Source organism: Malus sylvestris, chromosome 15 (genome assembly GCF_916048215.2).
Source record: "Malus sylvestris chromosome 15, drMalSylv7.2, whole genome shotgun sequence".
In the NCBI taxonomy this organism is placed as follows: domain Eukaryota; kingdom Viridiplantae; phylum Streptophyta; class Magnoliopsida; order Rosales; family Rosaceae; genus Malus; species Malus sylvestris.
In genome coordinates, this window is record NC_062274.1 from 8,741,839 (window position 1) to 8,758,671 (window position 16,833).

Genomic DNA, 16,833 nt, shown 5'->3' on the forward strand with positions numbered 1-16,833 from the left:
TCCTCATTCCTAATCTTATCATTTCTCGTGTGCCCACACATCCAACGAAGCATCCTCATCTCCGCTACACTCATTTTGTGTACGTGTTGATGTTTCACCGCCCAACATTCTGTGCCATACAGCATCGCCGGCCTTATTGCCGTCCTATAAAATTTTCCCTTGAGCTTCAGTGGCATACGGCGGTCACACAACACGCCGGATGCACTCTTCCACTTCATCCATCCAGCTTGTATTCTATGGTTGAGATCTCCATCTAATTCTCCGTTCTTTTGCAAGATAGATCCTAGGTAACGAAAACGGTCGCTCTTTGGTATTTCTTGATCTCCGATCCTCACCCCTAACTCGTTTTGGCCTCCATTTGCACTGAACTTGCACTTCATATATTCTGTCTTTGATCGGCTTAGGCGAAGACCTTTAGATTCCAACACTTCTCTCCAAAGGTTAAGCTTTGCATTTACCCCTTCCTGAGTTTCATCTATCAACACTATATCGTCTGCGAAAAGCATACACCAAGGAATATCATCTTGAATATGTCGTGTTAACTCATCCATTACCAACGCAAAAAGGTAAGGACTTAAGGATGAGCCTTGATGTAATCCTACAGTTATGGGAAAGCTTTCGGTTTGTCCTTCATGAGTTCTTACGGCAGTCTTTGCTCCTTCATACATATCCTTTATAGCTTGGATATATGCTACTCGTACTCCTTTCTTCTCTAAAATCCTCCAAAGAATGTCTCTTGGGACCCTATCATACGCTTTTTCCAAATCTATAAAGACCATGTGTAAATCCTTTTTCCCATCTCTATATCTTTCCATCAATCTTCGTAAGAGATAGATTGCCTCCATGGTTGAGCGCCCTGGCATGAACCCGAATTGGTTGTCCGAAACCCGTGTCTCTTGCCTCAATCTATGCTCAATGACTCTCTCCCAGAGCTTCATTGTATGACTCATTAGCTTAATACCCCTATAGTTCATGCAATTTTGTACGTCGCCCTTATTCTTGTAGATAGGCACCAAAGTGCTCATTCGCCACTCATTTGGCATCTTCTTCGTTTTCAAAATCCTATTGAAAAGGTCAGTGAGCCATGTTATACCTGTCTCTCCCAAAAGTTTCCACACTTCGATTGGTATATCGTCTGGGCCTATTGCTTTTTTATGCTTCATCTTCTTCAAAGCTACAACCACTTCTTCCTTCCGGATTCGACGATAAAAAGAGTAGTTTCTACACTCTTCTGAGTTACTCAACTCCCCTAAAGAAGCACTCATTTCATGTCCTTCATTGAAAAGATTATGAAAATAACCTCTCCATCTGTCTTTAACCGCGTTCTCTGTAGCAAGAACATTTCCATCCTCATCCTTGATGCACCTCACTTGGTTTAGGTCCCTTGTCTTCTTTTCCCTTGCTCTAGATAGTTTATAGATATCCAACTCTCCTTCTTTGGTATCTAGTCGTTTATACATATCGTCGTAAGCCGCTAACTTAGCTTCTCTGACAGCTTTCTTCGCCTCTTGCTTCGCTTTTCTATACCTTTCACCATTTTCATCAGTCCTCTCCTTGTATAAGGCTTTACAACATTCCTTCTTAGCCTTCACCTTTGTTTGTACCTCCTCATTCCACCACCAAGATTCCTTTTGGTGTGGGGCAAAGCCCTTGGACTCTCCTAATACCTCTTTTGCTACTTTTCGGATACAACTAGCCATGGAATCCCACATTTGGCTAGCTTCCCCCTCTCTATCCCACACACATTGGGTGATTACCTTCTCTTTGAAAATGGCTTGTTTTTCTTCTTTTAGATTCCACCATCTAGTCCTTGGGCACTTCCAAGTCTTGTTCTTTTGTCTTACTCTTTTGATATGTACATCCATCACCAACAAGCGATGTTGATTAGCCACGCTCTCTCCTGGTATAACTTTGCAATCCTTACAAGTTATACGATCCCCTTTCCTCATTAGAAGAAAATCTATTTGTGTTTTTGACGACCCACTCTTGTAGGTGATCACATGTTCTTCTCTCTTCTTAAAGAAGGTGTTGGCTAAGAAGAGATCATATGCCATTGCAAAATCCAAGATAGCTTCCCCATCCTCGTTTCTCTCCCCAAAACCATGGCCACCATGAAAACCTCCATAGTTGCCTGTCTCCCTGCCCACGTGTCCATTTAAATCTCCTCCTATAAATAACTTCTCCGTCTGAGCAATTCCTTGCACCAAGTCTCCAAGATCTTCCCAAAATTTCTCCTTCGAACTCGTATCCAACCCTACTTGAGGTGCGTACGCACTAATCACATTGATAAGTTCTTGTCCTATTACAATCTTGATTGCCATGATTCTATCTCCTACCCTCTTGACATCTACAACATCTTGTACCAAGGTCTTGTCCACGATGATGCCAACACCGTTTCTCGTTCTATTTGTGCCCGAATACCAAAGTTTAAACCCTGAGTTTTCTAGATCCTTTGCCTTACTACCAACCCACTTAGTTTCTTGTAGGCACATAATATTTATCCTTCTCCTCACCATAACTTCCACTACTTCCATAGATTTTCCCGTTAAGGTTCCTATATTCCACGTTCCTAAACGCATTTTGCTCTCTTGAACTCTACCCTTCTGTCCTAGCTTCTTCACCCTCCCCCGTCTAATAGGATCAAAGTACTTCTTTTGTGTGTCCCGGGTAAAGTTGATAGGAGCATATGCTCCCAAACAACTTTGAGTGGAGTCGTTCGAAAAGAAGTTTCTATGGCCCCCTTGCTCATTTAACACTGCATCCGGGTGCCGATGGAGATACAGCGACCCTTGCTCACTTATCACTGTGCTCAGGCCACACAGCGCGCCACTTACGGGTGACGCCCTAGCTTTAGCGCGATTTTGTTCTGGATTCATTTTCATAAGGATTCGACGTGATCATGGAGTGCCGGCTGTCGACTACCTGACGCCCTCCCCCTCCTCCTTTATCCGGGCTTGGGACCGGCCATGTAAGACATAGGCGGAGAATTTCATAAGGATTCGACGTGATCATGGAGTCATTTACACTAATGGTGGGAAAATTAATTGGTTCGAACCCGTCGTCAACGGGATTAGAACCTAAGACGTTTGAAAAAGAATACCTCTAAACCATAGCTTTAGCATTACAAATATTTGATTTAGAAGTTTTATTTAATTACAGAGATCCAATAAAATTTGGGTGATCGACCACGTAATTTTCTTACAATTTATCTTAATTGATACAAGTCGGAAATAATATCCAATACGAGAATGTGCATGAAGATTTTGCACAAGAAATTAACAAGAAGTTGACAGATGCCCTCGGATTGGAACATTGGGCAAATTATCGGGACCAAATTCCATGCAATTGAAAATATAGGTACGGAATTGAATCTTTGTAGATGTATTTTAACAGGAAGCATAGAATCAACTGTAATTTTTACATGAAAGATTGGAGAAACAACTGTAATTTTCAATACTGACGATAATTTTTTTTCAGAAACACAACATATTGGAACCAAAACGTACAGTTTCCTCACGAACCCCGAAAGGTTGAACAAAAATTTGATGGATTACATACTTTAACTCATTTCAGCTTAGATTTTGAAGACCTTTGAAGAGGCTTTGCAATGGGCCTTGCTGCAGGTGCACTTCTTGCAGCAGCCTTCTTCATATTATACTTTACAGACGAGAAAGCAGCGATTACAGCAATGAGCATGGTTGGGTAGACAAACACAGCTTTTGTAGGGTCTGTGTTCACGGGCTTTCCGAGAATCCCTTCTTTGATGAGGCCCCAGAGAACTAGAAGCATCCCGAACATGCTCATCCTCCCTCGTTTTAGAATTCCCACAAGAGCTCCAGCCACAGCGAAGTAACTTCCAGCTAGAACCTGGTGAATTTATCGAAAAACAGATATTAGATTACTACTTCAGATTGTCAAACATGAAATCCTATTGGTTTGCTAGTGCTGATATTGAACTCTATGTGAACTCTAGGGCATATCTAATGCCCGTCCAAGGAAAATCGCGGGAGAGGAAATTTCAGCCAGGTACTTTAGTATGAATATGGATCCTAGATGCAAACCATCTGCGTAAAAGAATCCCTTGACAGCATAGAACAAAGTATAAAACAATTACTCGATCGTCTGATTTTCCTAAGTTAACTCAGGTTCCTATCATACTCATTAATCATTATCAATCCAACTGGATAAGAAAATTAACCTTCCTAAAGTAGACACGACTCCCAGTCACAGTTGGAAAATTGAGTGGAAAAGAATACAAATAGAACCAAAAAGTAATAATTCGTAAGACAGCAACACTGAATAAGCAAGAAATTGGAGGCTTCCTCGATATAGAATTTGAATATCCATTTAAACAACGGAAAGGGGAAAGTGTCAGTTGAGAAATAGAACCTCTAAGCGCTGGAGATCAGTAACCGGAGAGGCTTCCTTTGCACTAGTCAAGTTATAGACTTCCAATAGGTTATTCCAACTTGGGACAGTCATGTTTTTTGCAAGTCCATTTGCAACAGCTCCGGGGTAGAGGAGGGCCTTAACTGCAGCAGCAGGAAAGATTTCACTTGCAATCAGCTGGGAAGATGTGACATGCAACGGTGTGGTACACATGCCAGATCTGCATGGAACTCTGTAACAATAGAAAAGGAAGAGACAGAAAATTATCAAGACGAACACAGAGAGTTATAATTTTCCTTTTTCTTCTAAATGCATCTGCACAGGCATTAAATGAACAAAGATTTTAAATGATTTTGATTTTCTTCTTCTGATCAAGACTATCCAGAGGAACAAAGTGTCTTTTGAACTAAGATGAAAATGGTGCTCAATTATGATACGAAAAGGTACTTAACGGTCACCACCCATGCAGATGCAATGAGAGAATAGATGCGTGGAGGAGATAAATTCAGAACAGAGTAAAAACAAGTTATGAGCATGTGTATGAAGTATGTACTAAACAAGAAAGCCAAAAAGGATGCATAATCCTTCAGTAAATAATGGAGGTTCAAAGAACAAAATAGATATCGTATTACATGAATACTAAAACTTAACAGCTCAATACCAATACAATATATCAGTTCAAATAAATACACTGCGGAACACCTAAAATTCCCAAATAAGTTTTCTACCACGGGAATCAACCTCCATTTCCAGATCAATACAGGTTCCACATGAACCTATAAATATGGATGCTTGAAAATCAACGCAATCCTACCCGCTTCTCAGAAATAAGTTCCCTAAAGAAGTACTTTCAGTAAATATACACTTCCTCTGAGCACAAGTCAACTCTCACTACGCCTATCTCAGTTCATCCACTGCTGTAAATTGTCTGATCCAGATTCCGAATGGTTTTAAGTGAGAGGTGTATCAATTCAACTGCTAAACTAAATCCCTTTTTGCAGATCCAAAAGCCAAACTCCGGGTATCACAAATTTCAATCGACCAATCTAAAACAAATAATATACTTAATCCTTCAGAAAAATCTAAGTCCAAATCAACAATACGGTCCCAATAGCTTCAAAATGTGCATCCAAATTCCAGATAAACCCACAGAGGGTTTCAAACTTTAACCAACCGAGATTCGATAAACCGAAAAACTACCAATTACCCAGATGCAAAAACATGGAAATTAGCAAAATAAAGCAAACCCAGATAGCCAAGCAAGTTGAACAACTAGGGATTATATCAAAATTAGAAGAAAATTACACAGATTTGGATACAGAGAGTGTGGGGATTAATGGAGTGAGAACTGGAGTACCTGAAAAGCGGGATCTGAAGAATGATGAGGAAGAAGTAGACGCGAGAGGCGATCGCTGAGATGCTGTTTATCCATCCCTTTGACGATTTTGACGATGCGGATGACGATGGAGATGGAGCCGTTGCCATATTTTCGGTTTACTTCAGACAAAAACTATGACAGAAACGAGTTATGAGACTCACTTTGGTATGGTAGAATTATTATTGGTGCTCGTTTCTGTGGACGGCAAAACCAAAACGACGGAGTTCTGCTCCAACGCAGCGTCGTTTGTCTTTGAAGAAGCGGTTTCGGGGCCTTTGGGGCCGGCTAAACTAACATTTTACCAACTCAAGTTTGTGTTGATTTTTAAACTATACCGGCGGATTTTTATTTTCTCATATTACACTTTTAAGTTAAAAATTAAAATAGCATAAATTTGTGTGTTTTCATATATTTTTATTTTACAGCCCTTATTACAAAGTGATTTAAAAATTCGACAGTTGAATGTTGTATGTAACTTGAATTATTAAGTGAGATACAACATTTGTAAATCATACCTGTATTTTTTACAACGTGATCGTCTCATCTTTCACTAAGGGCTGGTTTGGTATTGTTGTGCTTTGAAAAAAAACTGTTGTGAGAATAAGCGGCTGTGCTGTGAGAATAAGCGGCTGTGAAATAAATCAGCTGAGTGTTTGGTAAACTTTTTTGTAAAAGTGCTTTTGGAAAAAAAAAAACAGTTTGATAGTGGGTCTTTTCATTAAAGAAGCACTATAGTTCCGTGTGCTTTGAAAAAAAAAGCCAATTTTCCAAAGCTACAAATAGCAGCTTCAGCTTTTTCCTTTGATTTCAGCTTATTCTCACAGCAGCTTCTAAAATAAGCCATTTTTTTCAGTTTACCAAACACCTAAAACCCTCACAGCTTTTTTTCATGGGTGCTTTTTTTTTAAGCACCTCACTCCCAAACTAGGTCTAAGTACGATGGGGTAGGTGTTAAATTGATTTTTATATAAATTTTTACTGCTTTCTTAATTTGTAATGAGTCTCAAAATAACAATTAATCACATAATTTGACATAAATAATGTGGTGACCATAAAAAAGTTAGAAATCTAGTATTTATTAATGAATTCGGGTTCTTTTGTGAGGATTCTCGAGATCCGTGAATCATATATGTCGACTATATATCGTATGGTCAAAAATCATACAAACAGTACTTGACATAAACTGACAGTACGATGTATGATGAACGGACATGTTTTATAGATCTCCAGATTCTCACCAAAAGGATCCGAAGAGGATCATGTTGGTTTATTAATTTAACCCAAGAATAGAAAGACCATTGACGAAAAACATAAAATGATGCGATTTTGTAAAAATGCAATATGAGAATTGCGTTATTTTCCCCAAGAGGAGTAGAAGGTAATTAGCGCTATAGGCTAAAGCCTAGCCTACAGCATACTGAAGCTTTAGCACGAAACGCGCGAAAGTACGGTCGTTTTGAATACGCTATAGACAGTTTACACGGACACTGGGAAATAAGTAGATAAATCCTGAACCCAGAGGCAGAAAGGCGGCGCTGGTTTATTTCATCGGCGTTCGGGCAGGAAGCGGTGTGGTTCTGCGACCTTTAAAACGGTACCGTTTGGCGGCAAAAACATACCCATCCCGTATTCTTTGTACTTACAGCAAAATGGCTTTCGCTTCGGCGCTCAACACACCCAAGGGGCTTCACTTTCTACCGTTGCCGTCTTCCCTCAGAGAACGGCCACCCACCAATCTAGTACTGCCACGTCATTTTCCGACTCGGTTTTCTTCCACGCTCGCCTTGGCTCGCCGCCGGAACCACCGCGCCGAAGTCGCGCCCTCCAAAACGAAGATAAGGAAGGTAAGAACTCAGAAATGAGCTTTTTTGTAAAGTGCTTTCTCTGTTTTGAAAAAAGCTGAAATTCTGCTTTTTTATTGTGGTTAAATGTAGAAAATTTTGGGGAAGAAGGAGGTAAAGGAGGCGGAGGTGGAGGAGGAGGATGTGAATGAGGATGCGATAGATGCGCTATTTAGGCTGCTGGAGGAGGATCTCAAAAACGACGACTCATCGTTTGACGACGAGGATTTAACGGAAGAAGAGCTGGCGAAGCTCGAACAGGAAGTTGCAGAGGCACTGGGAATTGACGGTGACGACGATGATGTTGATGACGACGATGACGATGATGAAGAGGAGGATGATGACGCCGACGACGTTGTTGTTGAGAGCTATGCCGAAGAAGAAGAAGAAGACGATGATGATGATGAAGATGAGGAGGAGGAGGAAGAGGAAAGTCCGGTGAAGTTGAAGACTTGGCAGCTGCGGAGATTGGCGGCGGCTTTGAAAGTTGGTCGGCGCAAAACCAGCGTAAGTGTTTCCGTTGGTCTTTGAATATGAGATTTTGTTTGATGAATATGTGAAAGGTTGTGTAATTGTTCATAATTTTCAAACATTTACTGTACTGGAGAGTGGAGACGAAATTGAAGATAAAGGATGCTTCATATCCTGCTAGATAGTGATTCTTTGATTCGAAAATTAGTTTTCGAGTTCTAAGGAGGCCGAGGAAATGTGGCGATTTTACTACCAAGTTCGAAAAATAGAAAAATATTTTTGACTACCAAGTTCGTAATCGAAGTGTGGATCAATGAGAAATAGATAGGAAACACATATTTTTCTATTACTTGGTAGTCAAAAATAGATAACCAAGTTATGTAAACTCTGGTTTAGTATTTGTGGCAATTTGCTTCCCGATATTTGGGGGTTTTTCGTTTATGCTGGCAAGTGTGATACTGTAATCAATTTCAATTTTCGCTTTTCCTTTTTGTTGCAGATAAAAACTCTTGCAGCTGAGCTTTGCCTTGACAGGGCTGTTGTTCTCGAATTGCTTTGTGAACCCCCTCCAAGTCTTTTGATGATGTGTGCTGCTTTACCTGATGAACCTGCTACAGTGATATCTGTGTCCCAAACAAAGTCTGTAGAAACTGTTGTGGAAACAACTCGAGAAACCGTGGTGGAAACGGCTACAGATTCTGTAAAGCTTGAACCTGCAGTGAAGGTGCCCGTTCATGTCAGGCAACAAAAGTTTTCTGCTCAAAAGAGACTGAAGAAAATGCAAGTTGAAACTCTTGAAAGCGTTTATAGAAAAACAAGGCGGCCCACTGTAAGTGAATGTTTTATGCTGATTGATTTTGAACGATATAATGCACTTTCATTTGATATTTGAGTTAAAAGAACTTGTTCGCGATTTCCTCATGCTCTGTATGTTTGATATGTGATACAGAATGCAATGGTCAGCAGCATAGTGCATGTGACAAACCTTCCCCGCAAAAGAGTTGTGAAATGGTTTGAAGACAAACGTTCTGAGGAAGGCGTTCCAGATTCTCGGGTTCCCTATCAACGGCCTGCCCCTAATACTGTCTAGTGAACCGATGTATAAATCAGGTACTTAAATGTTTATAATGACATCTGATAGGGTTTAAGTCTCACCTTATTTTTGTTTTTGTAACATCTGTGTTGGCCTCGGGCTAGCTCGATGATGACGGGGTGGGGACAAAATTTGGATTAGGGAATGTTAGCTCGGATTATGGTTTCATTCACATCCAATGTACCCAAAAGAAAAAGATTAGCTGAATGAAGTCTTCCCTTAGTTCGAAATAATATTTGGTATCAGAAAACGTTGGTAATGAAAAATATTTGACCTCTAATCTTCTTCGTTTGCCTAGAGAGAGCTTTGATCTTACACTAAAAGACATAAACAGAATATGTTTACAACATTAGTTTAATAGAAGCAACAACTTCAAGCAAAAGATTAGACCGATCGAAAGCGTGTTATTCGTTTAGATGCCATCCCCTGACCTCTTTCGGTTTCTTCTCCCCTTGGAATCTTCTCTCTTCCTCTCTTATATATAATAGCCTAATCATCTAGATTGGTATTACCACAATTCCTGCACAAACCAAATACCATCACAAGTTCACGACTGTCCAAGAGAAGGCCATGGCAACGTTAGCAAGGTCTGCATCCACATTTAGGAGGCAAGGATCGTCGGGGTTGATATGGGACGATAAGTTAGTGTTGCAAAGAGAGGGAGGCAGGGCCGACTCAAGAGAGCTGAGGCCCTGCCAAAGTGCCAAACCCGGTGGACTCGAGGCCTATAGCCATTCAAATGCAGCACTCGCTGCATGCCCCCGTAGCCGTTCTGTCCCAACCAAGAACCCTAATTCTTTCAAAAGCAAATTCTTGAAAATGTTTCGTGCTCTTTTCCGAAAATCCGATGCATGAACCCAGATGCCTTAGTTTGTAGTGCATTTTATGATGTGTGATTTTAGGCTTTCATTCATTCCTAGTCATTACTTTTGTGCGTATATAAGCTGCTGTATAATAGAACAAGCAATCTCCGAGTCTTCCCTTCTCCAATATCGTTTGTATGAATTCTTATGCCGTATGGATATTATATTCAACATGTTCGATGAAATTCTTGTAACTTAAGAAATGGTGTTCCAACATATCACCTCTTGTAATTATTTGGCATTTCATATCAATCGAGGGTACCGACAAAGTGGTATGCCGACGGATTAGTTTGATGCCCAACGTTGTAGTGAGGAAATGGTGGGAGAAGCCCATCTCCATTTGCTTCTGATTTAGAAGAAATACACAAAGCTTTTACAAGGTTTGGTAAAGTATATTTACGTATTAGATCCATCCGTTTATTTTAATTGGATTCTTCAACGCATATTTAATCGGTTAGGTTTAGCAATGTATGTCATTTACAGATTCTAGCATTTGTACTATTGTTAGTGTAAACCATGGGTTAAGTTTTTTTTATATTTTATTTGACAAACGATACTGTTTAAGTTGTTAGTTGTTAGAAGGCAGGGAGACTGGTGAGGATCAAACATGCACCATAGTAAATAGGTATGATTGATTTTTGTCACTGCAGTAAAGCATCATAATTAAGTTAATTATATATGTTTTTTTTCTTTCTGTTTTTTAATACAACGATGGATAGGATATTTGAGCTAAACTACAAAATGAATTTGACATAATAATTTGGTGGAATTTGGAATAGAAATCTTTTGACAGCATTTTTTTTAGCAAACAAATATTTATACTTAACTTTCTTTATTATTAAGGATAGAGAAACAAAAACTCTCGACCCAAACACCGAAGCCAGGAAAAGAAATAAAAAAGAAAGTGTGTAGTTAGATGTTTTCTATCATATTCTATAATTAATATTAAACTCATCATTCACGATAATTGAATTTAAAATATCTCACAAGTAAATAAGCAAAATAACTAAAAAGCGCCTTTTTTTTTTTGTTCCTTATAGTTGTGGTCCAACACTTGCATGTTGCATATAAGACACCAAAAATGAAGTTACATTGTTGTAAATTTGGAATGCAACTTCGCACTTAACATCTCAAGTTGGTATCTTCAAAGGGGATATCTAGAGATATCTAATGTCTTTTATGTGACGGTAGATTTATATGTTCTAAAATCAAAAGAGAGACTCATGTTTCAGAAATCACGAATCTATGGAGTTGTCAAACCTAACTGGTATTGGGTCGTCTTCGAGTTCTTTACCTCCACAACTCTGAAAAGAGCTTCATTAGGCAATCTACCATTCACCCAAGGGAAGGTAGATCAAGAGTGAAAGACTTATCACCCTTATCAGGTAAAAATCGAATCATCATATACGTTAATTTAGCACACTCGTTAGAGATTTTAAGTTTGAATCTCCTCATATATGCAAACATGATTAATATGTATTCAGCCGGTACATTGTTACCTCAAATGTAATGTAGCGCAAACGTGAATCACATATCTAGGATTTTTCTAAATGGGTTTTTTATAACCTTTTTTTTGTTAATAGACTACATGCATAACCTATCTCTGAAAACTGGCTTGTAAGGAACACCTAAACAACTTCAAGATATGTTATCTTTTCGAATTGGTTAACATTTGACCATGCTTCTGTACCCAACGTCCTTGTTATAGTTAGCTCACTTTATAAGCATTGGTCTAATGATCTCCCTTGCTTTCCTTTGGGGCAGCTTTACTCTTCTATATGTATTCAACGACTCGATAATATGCACGTACGTTATAACGATCATATTAATCAGCATATATATTGCTCGATCTCATAGATATAATACGTCATTTTAAACTGATGTGTAAGAGAAACACTCAATTACGTGGTGTAATTAAACTTTAGTAGCAATGATTTACTATTAGACTAATAGTTGGCTGTCCATATCCAGAATTTATGCAGTTAGTTAATAGTCATGTTAGCGGTCAATAAAGATTATCAAGTTATGGACATCTCGCACACGTTACCTCAAAGGTATGGAGTATCCAAAATTCCATGGCAAACCTAACTCTGGATGCTTCCCCAAAATGAAGAAACACATGCACTTTACATCTAGCACACAATGTGGAGAGATATTTCGATATCACTGTCATACAAGATAGTACACCACGTATTCTTATATAAATTGTGGGTTATGTGTGTTAAAAGGTTAATAACTTAAAAATTAAAAATTTTCATCACTTGCATAAAAACACATGATATATCATATGTATTCCCGTTATAACTAAAAATTTCTTTACAATGTGGACTTCTGGTTCCACACTGTCCCAGTTCACCGCACCACCCTCGCAACCCTCCACATCGGCCGTTCGATCAAACCCCAATCCAACGGTCACCAAACCTCCACGCTCCCTCCCTCCAAACCTTTGATTACTGCCACACCTCATGGCTCACAACTCTCCACGCTCACACTCCCACAACCCTCAGATCTGCACAGTCTTTGACGGCTGCAAATCCACCTCTCTCTGTTATTTACTCGCTCAAACATTGTTGTCCCGCTCTTTTAATTTTGTTTCGGCAGAAAGAAGCCGCAGAAAGTTCGATTTTATTTCTATCCCTGTTGGATTGGATTTAGCTGAGAAAAATGCAAGAGCAGGCGACGAGCTCCCTCGCTGCGAGCTCTCTGCCTTCCAGCAGCGAAAGGTCTTCCAGCTCCGCATTTCATCTTGAAGTTAAAGAAGGTTTGATTTTTCATTTCGTTTAGTAGTTTTTTGAAGGGTTTTTTTTTTCTTTCCAGAAAGTATATCTTTGGTTTGTTTCAATTTGTCTACTTTATTTGCTAATCCGAAGAATTTCGAGATTTCGCATCTGGGTTTTGTTATATCCAGGATTTTCTGAGCTCGGTAGTTGTTATTTTCCCGGGAAAATGCTTTTTCGGATGGAAAATCTTTGCTCTTACATTGTTCCAGATAATAAGTTGAAAGCTTGAGTTCAACAAGTATATCTTTATAAATCCAAAGAACTTGGAAATTTCCCATCTGGTTCATGTAGAATCGACGATTTCCTCAACTGGCTGGTTGTTTGTTTCCCGGGAAAACTCTGCCCTGTTACATTGTTCAGATGAAAAGCAGTTGACTTTCTACATTTCTTATGTTTTTTGTTTTCGTTTATTGGATCCAAAAAAAATAAAAATTTATTTGCCTAAATTCAGGCATGGAAAGTGATGAGGAGATCAGAAGAGTGCCGGAGATCGGCGGAGAATCGGCGGGAGCGTCGGCTTCCGGCCTGGAAAACGGCTCGTTGGCCGGCCCAGACCGGGTCCAAGCGGCTGGTGAGAGTCAAAGAAAGAGAGCAAGAAATCCAGCAGACAAGGAAAGCAAGCGGCTGAAGAGGTGGGTTCAGATGCACCTCTTTCTGGATGATTTTACCGTTCTGCCCTTTTATTGTGCGATGGGGTCGTTGATATTTTGGTGAATTGTCTAAATATGTGGGTGCAAAATTAATAGGTTGTTGAGGAATAGAGTTTCAGCACAGCAAGCAAGGGAGAGGAAGAAGGCGTATTTGAATGATTTGGAAGTGAGAGTCAAAGAATTGGAGCAGAAGAATTCTGAGCTTGATGAGAGGCTTTCCACTCTGCAGAATGAGAATCAGATGCTTAGACAAGTATGTGTATCATTACCCCATTATCATTATGTTTCAGTCTTTCACGGCACGAAATCGAAATCCAACTCCTTAAAATTTGATGCCCATTTCTTAAAGTTAGTGATGCTATGTGCATACAAATATATGTTTTCAATCAACATAGAGTCACTAGTTGGAATGTGTTTATATGTGACAAAACAATTGGATATGGGGTACTGTGGGAAAGGAAATTTGATGGGATAAATTTACAGTTCTGTTGGGGAGGGCCTTGGTGTCACCTTATCACTTGTTATCAAAAATGGAAAGTGTAATGAATGGGGTAGGGGCTGTGGGGTCTACCCCACCAAATCCATTACTTTGCTTTGCTTGATAAGAAAGAAAGCTGCAGAGGTATGGGGAGTTTATGGAATAGAATTATAATGGTGCCAAACTCCCTTTGGTCCACTGACTAGTTGCTTCAAATTTATCCCAGTTAACATGTTTCATGTAGTTTACAATGGTAATTCATAGTAATATGTGATTTTACTTACAGTAAAAGATTTTTTCACACATCATACCATGTTGGGACGGCGCAGAAATGTTCCGGTGCTTAGAGCCAAATAGTACTCTTTTTGCTATCCAATTCACAAGCTATGCACAAGCCATTTTGCAAAAGTTTAGACGGCTTGGAACATCAATATGAGTCCCAAATTCTACACCTTGTCATTGTTCGAATTGGAAAATATTGAGTAGCGTCCAAGTTCTTAGCATGATTCGAAAGTGTTGGTCGATCAGAAACCCTGACTGAGCTTTTACTGAAAGTCTTAATTGTTCACTAGACAGGGGTTGTATATGCTAATATTGTTATATTCCATTTTTATGTAATTCGTGGCGAGTTTGATGTAACGCGGCATTTACTCATTGGTAACATTTGTCATTTTAATTTTTTGTGGCAGATATTGAAGAACACAACAGCAAGCCGGAGAGGAGCAGGTGGTAGTGCAAATGCGGATTGATCCATGTAGGACTATTTGGGATCCGAGTGTCCATAAGAAGTTGCGAGTGCAAAGTGGAGGCGATACAACTTTAGTGTTCCAAGCGTCCATTGAAACATCACACGCAAAAGGACTTAGGCTTCTGAATCTTAGATTAGCTTTCGTATTAGTTATCTTCACTAGTACCTCGTTTGCTTCCCATTTCTTGTACTCTGCTGTCGTCGGTATGGCGCAGGCTTTGCTCCGACTGCGGCGACAGCAACCGAGTGTAGATATGACTCAAAAATGAAAACACTAGTAGAATTGTGTGCAAAGAGTGCCAAGTCCAGGAGGAACGCTGATTCATGAGAGTGATAATAGCTCAGAGAAAGAGCAAATGGAAATAGTAGAGGTGGCTATAAGAGGATATGGTGCGTTGTGTGGCCTCGTTAAAACCTTGTCGGAGCTTTAAACCTGTGGTTGAAGGAGAGTTAATTGCGTTTTAGTCTACTCAATACGCAATTTATCTGCATGGAGTGATGGAAATAATGTTTTAACAGTAATTTTTCTAGTATCATCAACCAACTAAAATGCCCATAAAATTGAAGTTCTGATGTCATACCATGGATGAATCTAAATTTAAATTCCATCCAAGAACTAAAATATAATATATATTTTACACAAGCGATATTGAATGAAAGAGATTGGAAAGAGAACCCGGGGGCATGGGTAAACGCTTTTAACACATTTGAATTACAAGTTTTGTGCAAAGTTTAGTATCTCTTAAAATAGGAATTGTATTGTCAAAATTTGAGAATCCACTTGGTAGTTACATTTGCGGAAGAATACATGAATCTCAAATAAGAAGAGTGACAAAATAAAATACAATATATAATGAATGTTTTCACTCTTAGGATCTCGAGTCATTTTGTGATAGAATTTTAACATTTGTCTTGTATGCGCTAAGTTGATGAGTTTGAGGCAATATCAATGTGGTTGGTACTAGATCGTTGTTGTAGCATTCAAAATCTTACCATATCTGAGCGGGTTGATTGGTTTTGAGTTTTTATCTTGTCTTGCCCGAATTATCAATTTACTACTTTGTCTTGCTTTCACGCTTAAATGGTTGATGATGAATTTGTACATGTGGCCCACTAGAACACTATGTGGTGATCCCATATGAACGAGTATGTTGAATTATATATGAATTCCACATCGATAAGTTACTTATTAGTTAAGTTGGGATCCGAAACAATGTTTAACCGCTCATGGATGAGGAAGAGTTCCTCAAAACATTTAGTGATTGATTCATAAAACGTCGTGTCTATAATCATAACTATTCATATTATTTATCACTTTATAGAAATTATATATGCAAAAAACCAATTAAAACTAAAATTATTTAGTCAATCAACTTTAACAAACAGATGTGATCGTAACAATGATATATTTTTATACAATTGGACGACAAAACGAACTCATTATTTATTGATTTTCTTTTGCAGAGGTAAGTATTTTGTGAATGAACTTCTCTTGATTCTTAATCGGTGGATGTAGGGGCTTTTCAGTTCTCGTTGAAGAAGATTTACTTTTACTACGGGTGGTAAAATTGCAAAAAAATCCGGACGGCGGAGCCAAACAAGCCGCTGTAAAATGGGGGAGGAAATAAGCCACCGACACCTCCCACTACGGCCTGGTACCAGCAAACAATAAATTACAAAAATTAAGACTTAAAAAATACACAACAATTGTTGATTGTTTCCTCTCTCTCCTCCTTGATGGAGACCACCCAACCGGTTACATACACGTGTCCGTGTACAATTGGACTGAACTGTCTCAAGTCAACAAAGCAACTCAATGAGGAGAAATTTTCAATAGGGCAAGGATTGTATGCCCACTCACTTCTGTGTCCTTTCGTGCCCTTCTGTTTTGTGTGGTTATTATTAAACCAGATCAACATTTTATAATGTTTTTTCATAGAGATAATAAGATAAAAATGAATAGTAATATAAAATGTTGATATGATTTAACCATGACCATACAAATAGGAGGACACGGAGGGCAGACAATCCTTGTCCATTTCAATATGCCGGTTCATAGTTTGGTACACTATGTGTCATAATACAATTAATTAAAAAATTTATTTTTCAATGTTGAACTAATTGTATTATTATACTTACTGT

At 39.0% G+C, this 16,833-nt stretch overlaps 3 protein-coding genes across 3 annotated transcripts; 2 read left to right on the plus strand and 1 right to left on the minus strand.

Annotated features, from left to right (window-relative positions):
• Positions 1-3,354: 3,354 nt before the first annotated feature.
• Positions 3,355-6,038, minus strand: LOC126605551 (uncharacterized). Its single transcript, XM_050272965.1, has 3 exons — positions 5,747-6,038; positions 4,390-4,621; positions 3,355-3,867 (listed from the first exon to the last, which is right to left on the minus strand). The coding sequence occupies exons 1-3, from the start codon at positions 5,872-5,874 to the stop codon at positions 3,565-3,567; spliced, it is 663 nt and encodes a 220-aa protein (XP_050128922.1). The 5' UTR covers positions 5,875-6,038; the 3' UTR covers positions 3,355-3,564.
• A 1,218-nt stretch (positions 6,039-7,256) lies between these two features.
• Positions 7,257-9,452, plus strand: LOC126605782 (protein OVEREXPRESSOR OF CATIONIC PEROXIDASE 3-like). The gene is made up of 4 exons (XM_050273216.1): positions 7,257-7,611; positions 7,702-8,115; positions 8,579-8,908; positions 9,029-9,452. The coding sequence occupies exons 1-4, from the start codon at positions 7,417-7,419 to the stop codon at positions 9,167-9,169; spliced, it is 1,080 nt and encodes a 359-aa protein (XP_050129173.1). The 5' UTR covers positions 7,257-7,416; the 3' UTR covers positions 9,170-9,452.
• Positions 9,453-12,607: 3,155 nt separating this feature from the next.
• LOC126605783 (transcription factor HY5-like) lies at positions 12,608-15,213 on the plus strand. The gene is made up of 4 exons (XM_050273217.1): positions 12,608-12,796; positions 13,267-13,447; positions 13,562-13,718; positions 14,633-15,213. Exons 1-4 carry the CDS (start codon positions 12,700-12,702, stop codon positions 14,690-14,692), a joined length of 495 nt encoding a protein of 164 aa, XP_050129174.1. The 5' UTR covers positions 12,608-12,699; the 3' UTR covers positions 14,693-15,213.
• Positions 15,214-16,833: the final 1,620 nt, after the last annotated feature.